At 44.3% G+C, this 20,413-nt stretch overlaps 1 protein-coding gene across 1 annotated transcript; it reads left to right on the forward strand.

Annotated features, from left to right (window-relative positions):
* The first annotated feature begins 6,808 nt into the window (after positions 1 to 6,808).
* Positions 6,809 to 20,413, forward strand: LOC146662863 (ectonucleotide pyrophosphatase/phosphodiesterase family member 7-like). Its single transcript, XM_085417330.1, has 5 exons — positions 6,809 to 7,004; positions 8,305 to 8,450; positions 8,568 to 9,200; positions 9,508 to 9,742; positions 20,337 to 20,413. The coding sequence occupies exons 1-5, from the start codon at positions 6,809 to 6,811 to the stop codon at positions 20,411 to 20,413; spliced, it is 1,287 nt and encodes a 428-aa protein (XP_085273456.1).

Genomic DNA, 20,413 nt, shown 5'->3' on the forward strand with positions numbered 1-20,413 from the left:
CGATGGCGTCTTCTGTGGATCTGTTTGCACGGTATGCAAACTGGTGGGGGTCGAATTCTGGGGGGAGGTAATCCTTGATGTGCTGAAGGACTAGTCTCTCGAAGCATTTCATGATCACCAGCGTGAGGGCCACAGGGCGGTAATCGTTCAGGCTGGAGATGGGAGACTTCTTCGGCACTGGGATGATTGTGGCTGATTTTAGACAGGATGGGCTGCCTGATCCAGTGAGAGGTTGAAGAGTCTGGTGAAGATGAGGGTGAGCTGGTGTGCGCATGCTCTTAGTACCTTGCCAGGTACTCCGTCTGGACCGGCCGCCTTCCTGGGGTTCACTGCTAGGAGCACATGTCTGACATCGTGCTCCGTTACAGTGAGTGGAGCGGTGCAGGAACCAGGTGAGGGTGAGGATGGGAGCAGGGCTGAAGCAGATGAGTGCTGCTGTTGTGGTGTTTCAAAGCGGGCGAAGAAGCTGTTTATTTCCTCTGCCAGCTGCACACTCAGGTTTTCTGCTTTCACAGCCTCTGTGGTTGATGATGTCTTGCATTCCCTGCCACACCTCTCGTGTGTTGTTGCTGGACAGGTGGGACTCGATGTTCCTTTTGAGGTCTGACTTGGCTTTTTTAATCCCCCTTTTCAGGTCAGCTCGAGCAGCCCTGTACAGAGCTCTGTCACCTGACCTGAAGGCGGCATCACGGGCTTTGAGGAGTGAGCGGACCTCGCTGGTCATCCAGGGTTTTTGATTTGGGAAAACCCGAATGCTTTTGTCCACAGTCACATTTGCAGTACAGAACTTGATGTAGTCCAGTACTGATCCTGTGAATGTTTCTAGGTCCTGGTGTTCAAATATGTCCCAGTCTGTCTCTGTGAAGCAGTCCTGTAGTTTGGAGAGAGCATTTTCTGGCCAGGTTGTAACCGTCTTTGTGGTGGGCCTGGCACTGCGCCTGAGGGGGGTGTAGGCTGGGGAGAGCAGGAGGGAGAGGTGGTCGGACTGGCCGAGGTGGGGGAGGGGTATGGCTCTATATGCATGCTTGATGTTGGAGTGAACATGATCTAGAGTGTTTTCTCCTCTGGTGGGACATTTGACATGCTGACAGAACTTTGGGAGTACAGTCTTTATGTTGGGCTTATTAAAGTCACCTGCAATTATGTGAACACCGTCCGGGTGGGCCGGCTGCTGTTCGTTAATGGTGTTCAGCAGGATAGAGAGCGCCGTGTTTATGTTGGCATCGGGTGGAATGTACACAGCCGTGATGATCACTACTGTTAGCTCTCTCGGTAGAAAGAAAGGCCGGCATCTTACCGACATGTACTCGAGGATCGGGGAGCAGTGACTGTTTATAATTGTCCCGTTGTTGCACCAGCTTTCATGCACGTAAATACAGAGCCCTCCCCCCCTGCTCTTACCGGAGTCCTTTGTCCTGTCCCAGCGGAGCAGAGTGCGGCCTGCTAGCTGCACGCTAGCATCGGGTATTCACGGGTGAAGCCAGGTTTCGGTGATGATCAAGGCACAGCAGTCACGAACATAGCGATTTCCCACTAGTTGTAATTCCAGGTCGTCCGTTTTTTGCACGAGGGATCTGGCGTTGGAGAGATAGAGGCTCGGCAGAGGTGGCTTGTGTGGTTTGTTTTTTAGCCTCAGCATAATGCCGGACCTACGGCCCCGCTTTTGCTTCCTCTCCCTCCGTCTGCGCCGTCGCCTAGTCCCGATAACAATCCACGGGGAGCCCGGTGGTCTCGCTATGTGATCTGGGATGTTGTGCGTGCGAAGAAAGTCCAGTGAAACAGATGTTTGATGCTGGTCACCGATGTCTATGATGTGTGTGTGTTTATGTGGTGTGTGTGTGTGTGTCTGTGTGTTTGTGTGCATGTGTGTGTGTTTATGTGGTGTGTGTGTGTGTGTGTACGTGTGTGTGCGTGTGTGTTTATGTGCTCTGTGTGTGTGTGTGTGCGTGTGCTCTGTGTGTGTGTGTGTGTGCGTGCGTGTGTGTGTTTATGTGCTCTGTGTGTGTGTGTGTGTGCGCGCGTGTGTGTGTTTATGTGCTCTGTGTGTGTGTGTGTGTGTGTGTGTGTGTGTGTGTGTGTGTGTGTGTTTATGTGCTCTGTGTGTGTGTGTGTGTGCGCGCGTGTGTGTGTTTATGTGCTCTGTGTGTGTGTGTGTGTGTGTGTGTGTGTGTGTGTGTGTGTGTGTGTGTGTGTGTGTGTTTATGTGCTCTGTGTGTGTGTGTGTGCGTGTGTGCGTGTTTGTGTGCATGTGTGTGTGTTTATGTGCTCTGTGTGATTGTGTGTGTGTGTGTGTGTGTGTGTGTGTGTGTGTGTGTGTGTGTGTGTGTGTGTTGGCAGTACTGTCACCCTAGCCTGCGCTGTGTTGACAGTGATGTATGGGTAATTTAAAAAGTCATTCTTTTCCACAGAGCAGCAGTCAGGCCAGCCAACCACAGCCCATTCCCCTGCAGCTCTAAAAAGACTTATCTACATCCACTGCAGCACACACACACACACACACACACACACACACACACACACACACATGCACGCACACACACACATGCACATAAATGATAGATTAATAACACACATAAACACATTTATTAATGCCATAAGACTATATGCAGAAACATCAGCAGTACATACTCTTCTCTTTTAAATTCTGATCCACATTCTCCTCCTCAGTATCATCATGTAACGAGCTGGGTCTTAATTGCAAGTCATTAAACTTCTCATGGCTTCCAAAGCAGGAGAAATGCTGGCAGCATGCTGTCGTTTTCTAATAAAAGTGTTGGGAGCTCTGAAATGTGTGGAGAACATCTCAACACACACTCAACCTGTAAACATGCAAATGCACACACACCTGCTGCTAATGCAGCCAGGGTTTGACTGGTACCATTCATATGCAGCAGGGGGCACCAGAGGGCTGGGAAAGGTTGGAGGAGCAAAGCATTGATGTTGGAGCAGCAGGCTGGTGATTCTCCAGAGGTTTTTACCAGCCGGGGATTACCAGAGGTAACGTTATGCAATATATTCAGTTTTATCATTCATATCCTGTCATGGCTCGCTGCGTGGCAGGCAGGATGAGGACCCAATCGCAAAAACTCACGGACTCAAGGGATGAACTCAAAAGGCAGGGAAATCCACGCAGCATGAGGGAGAACGCGACACAGAACTGAGGGAGACGCAGACATAAATACACCAAGGGTTAACAAGCGGAGTGGGAGCACATGGGGAACACAGGTGACACTGATAATAATCACGAGACATGGCAGGAGTGAACACAACACTGACGGGAGAGGTGAAACAGGAAGTACAGAGGTTCAGACAGGAGGAGAGAGAGCACGAGTAGAACACCAACATAACGGGCAGGGGAGACACGGAATAAACACGAAAGGGGACGAGGGCTCATGAATACACAGAGGGGCACACAGGGGGTGAGAGTCACAAAGGGAAAGCACTCAGGGAACAACACAACAGGGCAACTCAGGAAACATGGCCTAAACAGGGAACTGAATACAAAGACACATGAGAACTAAGAATACTGGGCCAACATGGCCCAGGATCATGACATATCCAATGTTAACTGTAGCTGGACCTCCTCAAAGCATCGACCAGGGTGGCACATACTGCCCTATGCCACCACCGTAGATCCGCCCCTGCTGGTCTCTACCATTAATACCAGTAAGATTTAAATCCAGTGATGAAAATATGACCAAGCATTTGCAGCGCTTGGCGTCACTGTGACTATGGTGGGAGACTACTGAGTAGTTAATGTTGCTGATCGATTTAAATCTAATTTTATTTTTCAGAATCAAAATCGGTTCAAGTCGGTCAAAAGATGTTTATAGTTTAAATGAGTTTTTTTTTTATTTCAGGCAAATTGATTTACTTTAAGTGTTGTAGTAGTTTAGAGAGTTGCAGTACTACTATAAGCACATGAAATATTTTCTGTTACAGACTAAAATAAAAATGTTAATAAAGTTATTCTTTGTTTTAATTGAATCTATATTTCTTTCGTTTTTCTTTTGTTTTCGTTAATGTTAATATGGATGCAATGTTATGCAGAGATGTACTTATAATAACAAATTTATAGACATATGATACTATAGTCACGGGGGAGAGTGGTGGTGGGGGCATGGTGGGGTTTTGGGCTTCACCTGTACACAGTGTTTGTTAGGAGGACACAGACTGTGGGTGACAGAGGTCTGCCCCTGCCACAGAGCACAGGTGCCACCTGCTGGTCCTGCTGGGAGGTTGTGTGGGCTGAGTGGTTGGCCTATAGAGATCGACAGACCACGTGACTTTCGCGCATTGCATTGTAGCTACGAGTGGCAGCAGAATCAAAACACTGCATCAAGTGCTAGCATTTCCAGCACCAGTTATCATTAATTCTACAGTTTTAAGATAAGATAAGATAACCTTTATTAGTCCCACACGTGGGAAATTTGTTTTGTCACAGCAGGAAGTGGACAGTGCAAAAGTTATGAGGCAAAAATTAGAATACAATAAGAATAAATACAGTACACAACTGTACAGAATAGAATAAAATACTATATACAGTAGAATAAAATAAAATAAATATACAATAAGATAAAAATAGAATACAAATACAAATACTATATACAACTGAGTAAAAATACAACGATGACAGAAAGGATTATTGCACTTAGTATTATTGCATATGTATGGATGTGTGTGTTTGATCAGTTAAAGTCTTTATTATGGAGTCTGACAGCAGTGGGGAGGAAAGACCTGCGAAATCTCTCCGTCCCACACCGTGGGTGCCGCAGTCTCCCACTGAAGGAGCTGCTCAGTGCTGTCACAGTCTGCTGCATGGGGTGGGAGATGTTGTCCATCAGGGATGACAGCTTAGCCGCCGTTCTCCTGTCACTCACCACCTCCACTGGGTCCAGAGGGCATCCTAGAACAGAGCTGGCCCTTCGGATCACCCTGTTCAGTCTCTTCCTGTCCCCAGCAGAGATGCTGCCGCCCCAGCAGACCACGCCATAAAAGATAGCAGAAGCCACAACAGAGTCATAGAATTTCTTCAGGAGTGGGCCCTCCACTCCAAACGACCTGAGTCTCCGCAGCAGGTACAGCCTGCTCTGCCCTTTCCTGTAGAGGGCGTCTGAGTTATGAGTCCAGTCCAGTCTATTGTTCAGATGAACACCATACCTTAATCCATACCTGCAATTTTTTTTGCCCCAAAAAGAGTTATGTACGAAACGACGGAGAGCACGGCAGCTCCGTACAAAGACATACGTGACGAAAAGGCAAAAAACAGAGGAGGAAAAAATCAAAGGAGTGAAAGGGTCAGACCCACACGAGCATACAGAGGGGAGTAAGGACGTTAGCGTGCTGCCCAACTTTCATCATGCACATATTTATTATTATATGATCCTAAGTTTTAGTGCATACACTCACAAAATGTTTAGTAACTTCAGACCCCTGCAACAAGCCCAGGTCCAGTTTACTTTTTCACTCGATATGTGATCCATTGTTGATCTGCACACAGCTGTTGCCACGAACGTCGCACTCGCTTATGTCACTGTCATGAGACATTCTCGCAAAAAAAAAATCATGGTTTTAGTAACGCAGTAACGCAGCGTTCCTACAGGAAAGTAACGGTAATCTAATTACCCTTTTTGCAATAGTAATCCCTCACTTTACTCATTACTTGAAAAAAGTAATCGGATTACAGTAACATGTTACAAGTAACGCGTTACTGCCCATCTCTGCCCAGGTTGATAGAGGGGCCCAGTCTGGATCACATTCCTGCATTTTGTAGGCTGGTTTTCCTACAAAACACAACAAACATTAGCCCGCAAAGCCACAGTGAACAAAGCAGCAAAGCAACGAATTCACTTCAAATCAATATAAGACTTATTTGTAACCTTCATCAACAATTATGATAAATTACATAATAACTACAACAGAAGACTGACCTTTGTGGAAATGCTTGGAGCAGACTAACCTGTGAGCTGGAGTGTTTTGGGACGTCTTCGAATGGCTGCAACCCAGGCCATCCGTGGCTCTGTTACTTCGGAAACATGACTTGAACAATTTCTCTTCCACGACGGAATCTGATAAATACCAATCTCTTTACCCGTCGGCTTCCCGTGGCTGTGATGCGACCGGCTATTGCAGTTAATAATACAACAGCTTCTTGCCTTTCTTTGTGTTTCTTTTTATCGCTGTGTGACTGTTTTCATGTGAAAGCCTGCGTGCGCTAGTACCGCTTGCCACTCGTACCTACAATCCTTTGTGGTTTGACGTCACATTTTCAATCTCTATTATGGGATGTTGTAGTGCTCATGAACATGAACTTTCTTCTTTGTTATGATGTGATATAATAATGAGGCAATTTAGCTGAGACCAATTAAGTTAATAAAATACAATTGAACATAATTCACATCAAAAATACAACCTTGGTGTGCATTTTGAAAGATACAAATCTCTCTTTGCTGTCTTCTCTTTGACCTCATCTCCCAACAATTCATGATATCTGAGGGGTTCTTCCTTCCCAGATAAAGTAATTGAAAGGCAATAACAGTGGATTAACCTGTAACTCATGATCAAATGATATGAGTTTAGATTTCAGTTTTTTATGGGTTGATAAGAGAGAGCATCTTGTCAGATCAGATTACATGTGATACTTATGTAACAGCAGTAACATAGGCGTCAACACTGGAAACAGCAATACTGAGAGTAGAGAAGCAGGTATGCTGACACAGCTCAGTGTAGCCTGAGATCCTTTGTGATGCTGCTGTGTTGCCTGACTGCCTTCTGCCTCGTAGGCAGCCTTTCCTGTGCTGCTGTCCCAATGCGGGACACTAGGAGAGCTCAGCCCACCAGGAACAAGCTGCTGCTCATCTCCTTTGATGGTTTCCGCTGGAACTATGACCAAGATGTGGACACCCCTAACCTGGATAAGATGGCTAAGGATGGGGTGAAGGCACAATACGTCACACCGCCCTTCATCACCATTACCAACCCCACGCACTTCACTTTGCTCACAGGTATTTAAAAAGTCTTAACGTCTGGATAATATTATATTCTAGAGAGCTTAGATAAGTTGTTGCACCTTACTGGTACAAAAACAGAATTGTCCATGAACGGGTATAAACCAGTCCTCGTTTAGACCAACATTAAGCTGCAGCTGTCTGATGAAGCGCGCTGAGATCCAGCGTGGAGGCGACTCTTGATGTGATTTGAAACTATAAATAAATTGAATTGAAAAAGAGAATGATATTAGAGAGATATTAGTTATTCACTTAGGGCTGCATGGTGGTTAGCACTGTTCATGTGGGTTCTCTCGCTGGCTTCCTCCCAAAGTCCAAAGACATGCAGTTAGTGAGGTTAGGTTAATTGGGAACCCTAAATTGCCCATAGATGTGAATGGTTGTCTGTCTCTATGTGTTAGCCCTGCCACAGGCTGGTGACCTGCCCAGGGTGTACACCGCCTCTCGCCCTAAGACAGCTGGGATAAAGAAGAAGAACTAGAAGGCTATGTGCAGCTTTATCAATAAAAAATAATAAGATATGCCTGACTGCAAAGATCACTGTGAATTCATTGGATTTATACAGACATCACTGATGTCTGATTAAGAATTAATCTAATAAATATTAGTTATATCGCAGTATTATTAAAGCAATGTTGTTTCACTATAAACTATCCCTACTTGTTTCATCTAGTGCATTAATAACATTCACACCATTGGTTTGAAGTGTACTTTATACTTTCTCCTGGATACTGAGGAGTAAAAGTTGTGCACATGTTTCCTTTCATAATTTGTGCTTCATTTTTCTAAATACGACTGTGGTTGTTGTTCAGATGTTACTAAAGTCTCTGTGTCTATTGAGCAGTGGCTGGACCACGGGTACACAACAAACCTCCTGCTAGTACAAAGAGATGTAGATTTAGCTCAGGTCTGACCAACTGTCCACTGTAGTGGATGTGATGGTAGATGCACCTTTATTTCCAACGAGCTTCTTCAGCTGAGCCACAGTCATCCCTGCTCACAGTGGCAGACTGACTTATAGAAACAGAATTCAAACAAACACAAATAGAAACAGTCTTTTAAAAAGATGAAGCCAACGTGATCTACATCTGCTGCAAGACCATCCTTTCAGAAGTGTTTGTACATAAATCTGAGAACAAACACAAAGGATCATATTTTGATGTTAGTGGTTGATGCGTCTTATAATCTGGTGTGCCTTATGGTCCGAAAAATATGGTATATTACCGAAGGACTTTTAACATTTACCCTTACGTTCTCTTAACGCTCCTCATTAGTGTTTCTTTCTTCTGTCTGTCAGGACGCTATGTTGAGAATCACGGAGTAATCCATAACATGTGGTTCAACACTACTACTCAGGAGAAGAAGGGGTACTACATGACTCAGTTTGTTGATTCATACTGGGACAACGGCAGCTTACCCATCTGGATAACAGCACAGAGACAGGTTCTTTAGATTTGTCTGTACCGTACCTCAATGATTTAAAGTTCCTGTGTCATGAAGCTGTTTCCCTTGTTTTAATGTAGTTTAATGTCCTTCCTCGTCTCCTACATCTCCTTCCAGGGTCTCAAAGCAGGATCTCTACATTTCCCTGGCACAGCAGCCACCTACAAAGGGGAGACTGTCAGGGTGAGGGAAGTGGAACCACGTTTATATGATTATTCTAATGAAACAGAGTGGAGGCTGAACATCGACAAAGTGATTGGAGAGTGGTTCCACCAACAGGACCTGGACTTTGTCTCTTTGTATTTTGGAGAACCAGATGGGACTGGGCACCGATATGGACCAGATTCCCCAGAACGCCGGGAAATGGTTCAACAAGTGGATCGTACTGTGGGCTACATCAGGGATAAAATCCAAAATCATGGCCTTACTGACCGACTCAACGTTATTATCACTGCTGACCATGGGATGACTACTGTTCTACGGGGTGCACAGGTTGAAGAGATCATCCTCTATAAGATTCCTGGTTTCAACTTCAGTGATATCCAGTTCCATCTGGTGGACTATGGACCTGTTGGGATGCTGCTTCCTAAGGATGGGATGCTTGAGAAGGTCTACAGTGCCCTCAAAGGAAGTCACCCACATCTTCATGTGTATAAAAAGGAAGAGATGCCAGTGTGGCTGCACTATAGTAAACATGCTCGACTCCTTCCCATCATCCTTTTTGCTGATCCAGGATACGTAATCAATGGGGTGAGAGAATGCATGCCCATCTACTTTCTGAAAATGTGACTCTTTAGCATGTGGCTACAACCCAACACTGTCCCTAGTCAGATCACCCAAGACTTAGTGGATAATAAGAGGTAAACTCCTGCCATGCTCTTAGTATCTCTGAAACCTTGAGGATAACATCAACTACCCTTTTGCACAGCATGATGTGGTCCTACTGAGTAAAACTTCAAATCATAACTCAGGGAAACAAAAATGATCAAATGTATAGTTACATATACTTACTCTTTTCCACAACTCGTGGTTTTCTCTGTTTTCTCTCAACTTCTAGTTCTTCCCTGTGCAGTTCAACAAAGGAGAGCATGGCTTTGACAATCAAGTGATGGACATGAAGCCTTTCTTCAGGGCAGTTGGGCCTGATTTCCAGAAGGATTTAGTGGTTGGGCCCTTTGAGACTGTTAATGTGTACCCACTCATGTGCCATTTACTAGGAATAAACCCAGAGATCAATGATGGACACCTCGACAATACCAAGCAAATGCTGCTCCCCAAGAAAAACACAGAAGGTAACAACAGCACTGGCAAATTTTGTGCTATAGAGATAAAAGATAAAGCCCCATTTTTAAATGGTAACTGGACTGACTTACACAGCATCAAACTACTGGGACCAATCCCGATCCCTAGCTATGACTGCTTGTTGGTGTAGGTGATTTTAGGTGTAGAGTATTTCTTTTATTTGTACAAACTAAACACATAAGTAGCACCTCGGATACATAAACACCATTTTTGGTGCTAAAAAATATCTTTTTTCTCAGTCTTGCTTTTTGCACAGATTTTATTTGTATGGAATGTTGTGGAAGTTTTCCATTAAATAAAGCCTGCATACATACGGTGAGCGGCAGCTAACATTCTTTAATCAAAACAAAGAACAGAAAACCAAGCTTGGTGGAGAGCCTGCATGACCGCGGGGCAGACGGTCAGCAGAGTCTCCCTGAGCCTAGCGTGGCTCTCAGTTAAAAAACCTTCTTCAGGAACAAAAGGCAGTGCACCGCTGTTTCACACCTTAAGGTTCACACTCCCTTGCTACCTCCCAGAGTCCTCAAAGAGACAAAATATTCTTCCTGTGGAGTTCTGCTTCCCCCCAACTTCCTTACCAGACTCCCACCATCTCAAATCAAATCAAATCAAATCACTTTTTATTGTCACATCACATGTGCAGGCACACTGGCACAGCACATGCGAGTGAAATTCTTGTGTGCGAGCCCCACAAGCAACAGAGATGTGCAAACACAACAACACAAACGAGCAAAATACAAGAATGGCCAACCTGAAACTAATAAATATATGTACAATATATAATAGTATATGCATTTCTGGATGTGTATACTAAATATTTTCCTACGTGTGTGTGTGTGTGTGTGTGTGTGTGTGTGTGTGTGTGTGTGTGTGTGTGTGTGTGTGTGTGTGTGTGTGTGTGTATACACATTTTTACAAATTAAATAGTAAAAAAATAAAATAAAATAATAATAATAATAATAATAAAATATATAAAATATACAGAGTTGAATATGTGCAAAACAAGTGGCATTTATATACAGTATGGAGTGCATAATGTTAAAGTTCCAGTAGTGAAGCTGAGGTGTCTATGACGTGTTCAGCAGTCTGATGGCCTGATGGAAGAAGCTGTCTCTCAGTCTGCTGGTACGGGACCGGATGCTGCAGAACCTCCTTCCTGATGGAAGCAGTCTGAACAGTTTATGGCTGGGGTGACTGGAGTCCTTGATGATCCTCCCCGCTTTCCTCAGGCACCGCTTCCTGTAGATGTCTTGTGTAACTGCATGAGTGTGAGACATGCTAAAATCCAGTGGCACCAAGGCATTATACAATAACATAATATGAATAATACATAAATATAAGAAATTCTTATACAAGCTGTAACCCATATCAACTACTGCCTGTCACATGACCCACGTCAGCTGATTTGAGGTCCCTCTTCTGATTGGCTCCTTTCACGTCGCAGCAACTCTGAAAACCGGCTGTGGAGGGATACTTCCGGGTTCGACTCCTGCTGTGGCTGTGAGCTTATGGCATTTAGAGCGGTATTGGAAAACAAAGCGTTTTCTCTCCTCAATTCATCTTTAAACTTTAAACTCAGCGGTCAGGTTTTTTTTCCCCTTTGAATTGATCTTCTTCATATTGAAGTGGCGAGCCGGTAGGACCATTCTTTGTTTTCCCCTCTTTTCCCCCACTTAGCCGTCTTTGGATTACGGACATATTTCCCATTGTATGAAGCTGGACCCTAAGGAGGAATACCTTAAAAGTGAACTTTAAAAAGAAAAGGACCAAAAAAAAGGACTCTTAGCAAAAGGACTCTTGCACAGAAAAATCACAGCATTGATTTATTATTTAATTGTGGACATTTACGTTGTGTGTTGTGTTAATTATTTTGTTCCATTTCCCCTTTCCCCTATTTATTCAATATATTTTTGGTACAAGACATTGCAGTTTTTGGTCTCATCATTCACACCATCTAGGCTCCATAAAGAACTATTTCTTCTGCGCGTCAGTCAGTAAATTCATCCATTGACATAAACTAGTCCTTTAATAACTTAGCGTTACACCAAATCACAACAACAGTTGTTTTATTAATGTAATTTAAGGACTCTACAACAATACACAAAAAAATCAAAACATAGAAAACCACAGCAATCATATGACCCTTCTACCCACATATCAAGCAGGTCTGGCCCGGATCTGGTATCAAGCCGGCACTGCTGGCTGACTTCTGGCATGATAAGCCGTATGTCATCCAGATGTGGGCCAGCCCTGGCGTAGATGGCACTGTTTATGTGATGGCATGCCACATCTGGCTCGATTGTCGTTTGGTGCATGTGGCCCAGGCTCATACAAAACAGGTCTTCCCTGAGTCCGGCATCAAGCTGGTACTTCTGACTGACTGGTGTCATGGCAGAGTGTATGTCAACCAGATGTGGGCCAGGTCTGGCAATGATGGCACTGTTTATGTTCCTATTTTCCCATTTTAGTTAGAAGACCCAAATGCCATGTTGCAATACTATACTGCTATGGTAGCCAACGTTTCAAATGCAGGTTTGACAGGTTCATGAGTGTACACTTTATCCAAAACCTAGTGAGGGTTTACTCATGTTTGCCAGTGGGTGGCTGTAGCTCAGGAGGTAGAGCAGGTCACCGACTGATTGGAAGGTTAGTGGTTTGATCCCTGGCTCCTCCAGTCTGCATGTCAATAGTGTGAATGTAGTTAGGAAGCACCCAGTTTAGAGAAAATGGGTCAATGTGTAATGAGTACTTTGAGTAATCTGGGAGAGTAGAAAAGTGCTATATAAGAATCAGTCCATTCACTGAACAGAGTTTAGTCATGTTGCTTTTGCACTATTATGTTCCAGCACATGTTGTTATTACATGGCTTGATTAAGCTACACATTAGGCTGACATCTGGGGCCAGAGCTGAAACTGTTCTGGGCCAGCAGTGTGTCTGCAACTGGCTCATGGCTGCACACAACTTACACATGGCCCACATACAGCAAAGAATGACAGCCCTTTGGTGGCCCAGATCGGGTTTGCCAGAGGTAATCCGCACATGGGCCAACACAGGACCACCAGTGTGTCTGCAACTGGCCTTGTGCTGGCCCATGTGTGGGCCACATCTGGCAAACCTGATCTGGGCCACCAAAGGGCCATCATTCTTTGCGGTATGTGGGCCATGTGTAAGTACATTGTGTGGGCCATACCAATTTTGCTATGTGGGTATGAGCAAGTGCTTTGGCGACAGTGGGAAGGAAAAACTTTTAACAGGAAGAAACCTCCAGCAGAACCAGGCTCAGGGACAGGCGGGGCTATCTGCTGTGACCCGTTAAGGTTAGGTGAGGAAGACAGGACAAAGACACACTGTGGAAGAGAATCACTAATAATTTAGTGCAGTCAGGTGTATAAACACATAGTGATTGAGAAAGGTGACTGAAGAAGAAACACCCAGTGCATCATGGGAATCCCCAGCAGTCTACACCTATTGCAGCATAGCTAAGGGAGGATTCAGGGTCACCTGGTCCAGCCCTAACTATATGCTTTAGCAAAAAGGAAAGTTTGAAGTCTAATCTTGAAAGTAGAGATAGTGTCTGTCTCCTGAATCCAAACTGGAAGCTGGTTCCACAGAAGAGGGGCCTGAAAACTGAAGGCTCTGCCTCCCATTCTACTTTTAAATACTCTAGGAACAACAAGTAGGCCTGCAGAGCGAGAGCGAAGTGCTCTAATAGGGTGATATGGTACTACTGTCATGGTCCTGGGCCATGTGGGCCCAGTATTCTTAGTTCCTTGTATTTTTGTATTTCGTTCCTTATTTAGGCCATGTTTTCTGAGTTGCCCTGTTGTGTTGTTCCCTAAGTGTTTTCCCTTCGTGGCTTTTACCCCCTGTGTGCCCCTCTGTGTATCTGTGAGCCCTCGTCTCTCCTTATGTTTTATTCCATGTTCCCCCTGCCCATTATGTCTAAGTTCTCCCCGTGCTCTCTCCCCCCTGTGTGCCCTCTATGTATTTATGAGCCCTCGTCTCCCTTTGTGGTTGTTTCATGTTTCCCCAGCCCGTTATGTCTGTGTTTCCCCGTGCTCTCTCTCCTCCTGTCTGAACCTCTGTGCCTGTACATGTCATGTTCAGTTCACCCCGCCCTGTCTCGTTATGATTATCAGTGTCACCTGTGTTCCCCGTGTGTGCCCACTTTCCTCGTTTACCCTCTGTGTATTTCTGTCTGAGTCTCCCTCTGTTCGGCGTCGCGTTCTCCCTCATGCCGTGTGTGGTTCTCCCCGTGTCTTCCGGTATATGTTACTTTAGCTTTTCCCAGTTTAGTGTAGTTTTGCATTGCTTTTGTATCATCGTTATTGTTTATCACCTGTCAGCAATAAAGCTGCATTTTGAGTTTATCCCCCGTGTCTGTGAGTTTGCAATTTGGGTCCTCATCCTGCCTGCCACACGGCCGAATCATGACAACTACAAGGTCATTAAGATAAGATGGGGCCTGATTATTTAAGACCTTGTATGTGAGGAGCAGGATTTTGAGTTCTGGATTTAACAAGAAGCCAAAACAGGAGAAATCTGCTCTCTCTTTCTAGTCCCTGTCAGGACTCTTGCTGCAGCATTTTGGATTAACTGAAGTCTTTTCAGGGAGTTCTTAGGACTTCCTGATAATAATGAATTACAGTCGTCCAGCCTGGAAGTAATAAATGCATGAACTAGTTTTTCAGCGTCACTCTGAGACAGGATATTTCTAATTTTAGAGATGTTGCACAAATGGAAGAAAGCAGTCTTACATATTTGTTTAATATGTGCGTTGAAGGACATGTCCTGGTCAAAAATGACTCCAAGGTTCCTCACAGCGTTACTGGGGGCCAAGGTAATGCCATCCAGAGTAAGAATCTGGTTAGATACCATATTTCTAAGATTTTCAGGGTCGAGTACAATAACCTCAGTTTGATCTGAATTAAGAAGCAGAAAGTTAGCGGCCATCCAGGTCTTTATGTCTTTAAGACATTCCTGCAGTTTAACTCATTGGTGTGTGTTATCTGGCTTCATGGACAGATAGAGCTGGGTGTCATCTGCATAGCAGTGTAAATGTATGCTATGTCTTCTAATGATGCTGCCTAAGGGAAGCATGTATAATGTAAACAGAATTGGTCCTAGCACTGAACCCTGTGGAACTCCATAACTAACCTCAGTGTGTGAAGAGGACTCTCCATTTACATGCTAACATAACTGAGTGCAACTGACTAATACACAGAGCAGTGAAAAGTATTTTCTCTTCCAAATTTCTTATTTTTTTAAATAAAAAGAACCAGAGTAAATACAAATGCAATTTTTACAGTTTTAAATGATAATTTATTCTCCATGAATCACTACCGTACTGTGGTAAATGGGCTTGCGCTCCTGTAGGCTCACCAAATGCACGAGGCCCCGTAGGGAGCAGCTACAGAGAAGAGAAAGTGTACTTTATTGGTCCCCGTGGGGAAAATCCCTCTCTGCATTTGACCCATTCACTCAGTGAAGCAGTGGGCAGCCATTGGGCGCCCGGGGAGCAGTGTGTAGGGACGGTACCTTGCTCAGGGGTACCTCAGGGTAGCTGTTCAGGGGAATCGAACCCCCGACCTTCCGATCATGGGGCCGCCACTCTACCTACTGAGCTATCCCCTACAATGTGTGTTGGACAGCAGTCATGGGCAGAGGCCCTGGCAGCTATGGAGGTAGTCTACTGGGACATGGAACATCACCTCTCTGGTGCAGAAAGAGCCTAAGCTAGTGCGTGAGGTTGAGCGACACCAGCTAGTCGGGCTCACTTCAACGCACAGCTTGGGCTCTTCAACAGCATTCTGAGAAAGGCTAGGGTCATTGAGTCTGAATGGAACCAGATGGTGGAAACCTGAGGTGAAGGGATGATGATAACTTTAAATCATGTCCACTGATAAAAAGACAACTGACATTTTTGAGTTGAAATGACAGAAAACACACTGCAGCTTGTTCTTAGTTGAGGTAGATGATGATATCTAAATCTACATAATAATTATCACTTTGTTATCACCTCACAGATGGAGTGTCACAGTGTAACACAGATGCAGTGCCATTCCCAGTCAGTAAATATAAATGTCATTACTGTTGTTACTACAGAATGGGGGAAGTTTTATATTCCCAAACAAATCCCTTAATCCTGCCTTCTCTGCTCAGATAAGAGCACCAACCTTTTCAGATATGTGTGAGTGTCTTTGTGTAGCTTTGTCTCTCTGTCTTTTGCGTCGTAACTATTCATGCTTTTCTGTCTGTCTGCAGATTATGAGGTAAATCGTCATCATCAGGCTTTCATTGGCTTATCAGCAGTGGCTGGGTTTCTGGTTCTGATTTTTATAGTGGGAACTTCTTATACTTGGTGTTTAAGGAGAAAAGCAAATAGGTAAAGTACTATAATCATGTAATCATGGATACATCTATCAGTGTGCTTGTTGCCAAATCAATACATAAATACAATTTACATATTAAGGTCAAAACTTTAAAGCAAAGGAAACCCAAGAATTCCCCTTTAAGCAAGCAATAGTAAGGTTGGGTTTGGGGAAACCTGCAGTCAGCTGAGACTGAAAACAAAGTCCAGATGAACAGAATCAACCTTCTGGGATTTACTTACCTGGATGACTGAGCGAGCATCAAGACACCTCTCCTTTTAGTTTCTCTCAGTACTCTTTCTGTAACATTTTGGGTCAAATAAAGGTTTTCAGAGAGTAAAGAAATGACAATACTCCAGCCTAAAAGAAAGACATACATAAGAGTCACCAAGGTAACTCTGAACTTGTGATTGGAATGTGGAGATATTCTGAAGCAATAAAACAGTGAACATAAATCCTGTTAAAGTGCAAATATTTCACTGTTAATTTTGTAACAAAGCTGATGCTGCATCCTGCTATCTGACACATTCTTTTTATTTTTGTCCTCTCTTCTCAGATCCAAACCAAAGCATGCTGCTCCTGCTGGTGGTGCTGCTGCTGATGATGATGATGATGAAAAGGCTGACAAAATGCAAACTGTCTTTTAAAAATTTGTTTTACATAATAATCTAGTTTGAGAAATCCTCTATTGTTTAATACAAATGTGAAAGTACAGCACAGAAGCACTTCTTAATCAAAAATAATAATAATTCATGAATCACAGCAGTTCGGTGATTTTGTTTGTTCTCCATTTTTCATTGTAACTCTGATCATTTGTGAACATACTTAAATATACTATGAAAATGTTTCCTTCCATCTGTCCACATTCTCCCACTTATCCAATTCAGAGTTGCAACCCCTACAACCCCAACCCCACTATACAGGGAGTGCAGAATTATTAGGCAAGTTGTATTTTTGAGGAATAATGTTATTATTGAACAACAACCATGTTCTCAATGAACCCAAAAAACTCATTAATATCAAAGCTGAATGTTTGTGGAAGTAGTTTTTAGTTTGTTTTTAGTTTTAGCTATTTTAGGGGGATATCTGTGTGTGCAGGTGACTATTACTGTGCATAATTATTAGGCAACTTAACAAAAAACAAATATATACCCATTTCAATTATTTATTTTTACCAGTGACACCAATATAACATCTCCACATTCACAAATATACATTTCTGACATTCAAAAACAAAACAAAAACAAATCAGCGACCAATATAGCCACCTTTCTTTGCAAGGACACTCAAAAGCCTGCCATCCATGGATCCTGTCAGTGTTTTGATCTGTTCACCATCAACATTGCGTGCAGCAGCAACCACAGCCTCCCAGACACTGTTCAGAGAGGTGTACTGTTTTCCCTCCTTGTAAATCTCACATTTGATGATGGACCACAGGTTCTCAATGGGGTTCAGATCAGGTGAACAAGGAGGCCATGTCATTAGTTTTTCTTCTTTTATACCCTTTCTTGCCAGCCACGCTGTGGAGTACTTGGACGCGTGTGATGGAGCATTGTCCTGCATGAAAATCATGTTTTTCTTGAAGGATGCAGACTTCTTCCTGTACCACTGCTTGAAGAAGGTGTCTTCCAGAAACTGGCAGTAGGACTGGGAGTTGAGCTTGACTCCATCCTCAACCCGAAAAGGCCCCACAAGCTCATCTTTGATGATACCAGCCCAAACCAGTACTCCACCTCCACCTTGCTGGCGTCTGAGTCGGACTGGAGCTCTCTGCCCTTTACCAATCCAGCCACGGGCCCATCCATCTGGCCCATCAAGACTCACTCTCATTTCATCAGTCCATAAAACCTTAGAAAAAACAGTCTTGAGATATTTCTTGGCCCAGTCTTGACGTTTCAGCTTGTGTGTCTTGTTCAGTGGTGGTCGTCTTTCAGCCTTTCTTACCTTGGCCATGTCTCTGAGTATTGCACACCTTGTGCTTTTGGGCACTCCAGTGATGTTGCAGCTCTGAAATATGGCCAAACTGGTGGCAAGTGGCATCTTGGCAGCTGCACGCTTGACTTTTCTCAGTTCATGGGCAGTTATTTTGCGCCTTGGTTTTTCCACACGCTTCTTGCGACCCTGTTGACTATTTTGAATGAAACGCTTGATTGTTCGATGATCACGCTTCAGAAGCTTTGCAATTTTGAGACTGCTGCATCCCTCTGCAAGATATCTCACTATTTTTGACTTTTCTGAGCCTGTCAAGTCCTTCTTTTGACCCATTTTGCCAAAGGAAAGGACGTTGCCTAATAATTATGCACACCTGATATAGGGTGTTGATGTCATTAGACCACACCCCTTCTCATTACAGAGATGCACATCACCTAATATGCTTAATTGGTAGTAGGCTTTCGAGCCTATACAGCTTGGAGTAAGACAACATGCATGAAGAGGATGATGTGGACAAAATACTCATTTGCCTAATAATTCTGCACTCCCTGTATTAATGGCAGCAACATGACTCATAAAAAATAGTTTCCCACTGTGAGGCATCCCATCTTCTTTTAACAGCAGCCAGTAAACATCTGGGAACAGAGGAGAGCAGCTGCTGGGCTTTAGAGAGAGGACTGTTGTCCCTTTCTTCCCTGACAGCGGTTTCTCACTGCTTTGCCGTATTTTTCATTTCATGATGTATCAGATGTTTCGGGTTAGTCAAAGGTCTGGACTGCAGGCAGTTCAACACCTGCACTCTTCTATGAAGCTGTGCTGCTGGAATAGCTGCAGTATGTGGTTTAGTATTGTCCTGCTGAAATATGCAGGTCTCTCCTGAAAAATACGTCCTCTGTTGCTCTTAAACCTGTATACACCTTCCTGCATTGATGGCCTCTCCAGATGTGCCAGCTGCTGATTCAATGAAGGCTGAGTGCTGGTAACAAAGCAGACTCTTCCTCCCGTCTTTAGTCCAAACATGTCGTTTTGGCTGACCTCAGAACAGTTTCCCACTTTGCCTCAGTCCATTTTAAATGAGCGTTGGTCCAGAGAGGACAGCAGAGTGTCTGCATCGTGTTCACATGTGTGATCTGTGGATGGCAGAGCGAGCTGTGTTCCAGCTGAAACCCATTTCCATGACAGACTCACAGGTGTGAGTCTCTGTGTGCAAGTTTCAGCCTTGCACACAGAGATTTCTCCAGCTTTAACCGCTGGGCCCTCTTTCATTCTACTTTTAAATATCCTAGAACCACAAGTGCAGTGGAGCTGATGGGCTGGATTCATCAGGCAAGCTCACTTCAAAGAATTGCCCTACGTCAATGTGTCCCAGCTGCCAAAGGGCAAGAATGTCAAAGAACCATTAATTAAATATGCAAAGATTACAAGAAGCTTCAAAGGAAAAATCCCCTTTGGCAGTTCAGTCCATTTGACCTGCTGCAGTTTAACTGTCAGCGTCCAGGCTCTTCACACACAAGCATGCACACACATACCTTCCCTGTCATAGCTCCTCAATCCAATGGCAAAGATTTAAAACGTGATTATGAGCAGATAAGTACTGACTGATATGCCTTTTAAAGTAAATGCATTCATTCGGGGTGTATCCACTAACACTGTGCAAAACAGTTTCTCTTTCGTCCTGGAGTGTTGGTCATACTTGTATATTACTGGAAGTCACTACAAAAGCAGGAAACATTAAACTGGAGCACAGTGGATCGTTGGTAAAACTACAGCACTGTCTAAATCTTTGCTGCTCCCCTGGCTTTCTGCTCTCTGTCTGATTGTCAGCTCTGCCTGCTCTGCAGCCTCACTGCAGAACTCTGAACAGTCACTTTTCAGAGGATCTACCAGGAACAAGCTGCTGCTCACCTCCGCCGAAGGCTGGGACTACAACCTAATGTGGATAAAATGGCCCTGGATGGGGTCAAAGCCCTTTATGCTACTCCACCCTTCACCATCATCGCCAGCCCCTTTTTCAAAGCTAACAGATAAAACCAACATAAGTGGCCCCAGTAAAATCTGAATGCTTAACCGTACAGTCCCCAGGACTCACTGTACAGTGTTGGATTGTGTGTCCACAGGTGTTTGTACTTTGCGCCGTAATAAAATGACGGTAAAAGGCTCCGCCCACATCCCATCCAGGTCTTACCATGCAACGACTCTGTGAATGCACTGGAGAAGTGTAGTGGTAGAGTCCTCCGTCAGGAATGAGATATGTGTGTCGACTTTTTATTCTCCCTTAAGATTATCGTGCCATAACGCTGCCCAGAGCAGCTCTGCTAACAGGTTATGGGCCCAGAGCAGCAGGAAAGAGATCCTAG

Source organism: Rhamphochromis longiceps, linkage group LG8, assembly GCF_057381845.1.
Source record: "Rhamphochromis longiceps isolate RC_006_pf linkage group LG8, R_longiceps_female_GT1.1, whole genome shotgun sequence".
Classification (NCBI taxonomy): domain Eukaryota; kingdom Metazoa; phylum Chordata; class Actinopteri; order Cichliformes; family Cichlidae; genus Rhamphochromis; species Rhamphochromis longiceps.

What these genes read in the sequence shown, in the direction of transcription:
- LOC146662863 (XM_085417330.1), top strand. Translation starts at nt 6,809, where the DNA reads ATGCGGGACACTAGGAGAGCTCAGCCCACCAGGAACAAGCTGCTGCTC. An exon ending in GCACTTCACTTTGCTCACAG is followed by an intron (nt 7,005 to 8,304) that starts GTATTTAAAAAG and finishes TCTGTCTGTCAG; the next exon opens with GACGCTATGTTGAGAATCAC. An exon ending in CAGGATACGTAATCAATGGG is followed by an intron (nt 9,201 to 9,507) that starts GTGAGAGAATGC and finishes CTCAACTTCTAG; the next exon opens with TTCTTCCCTGTGCAGTTCAA.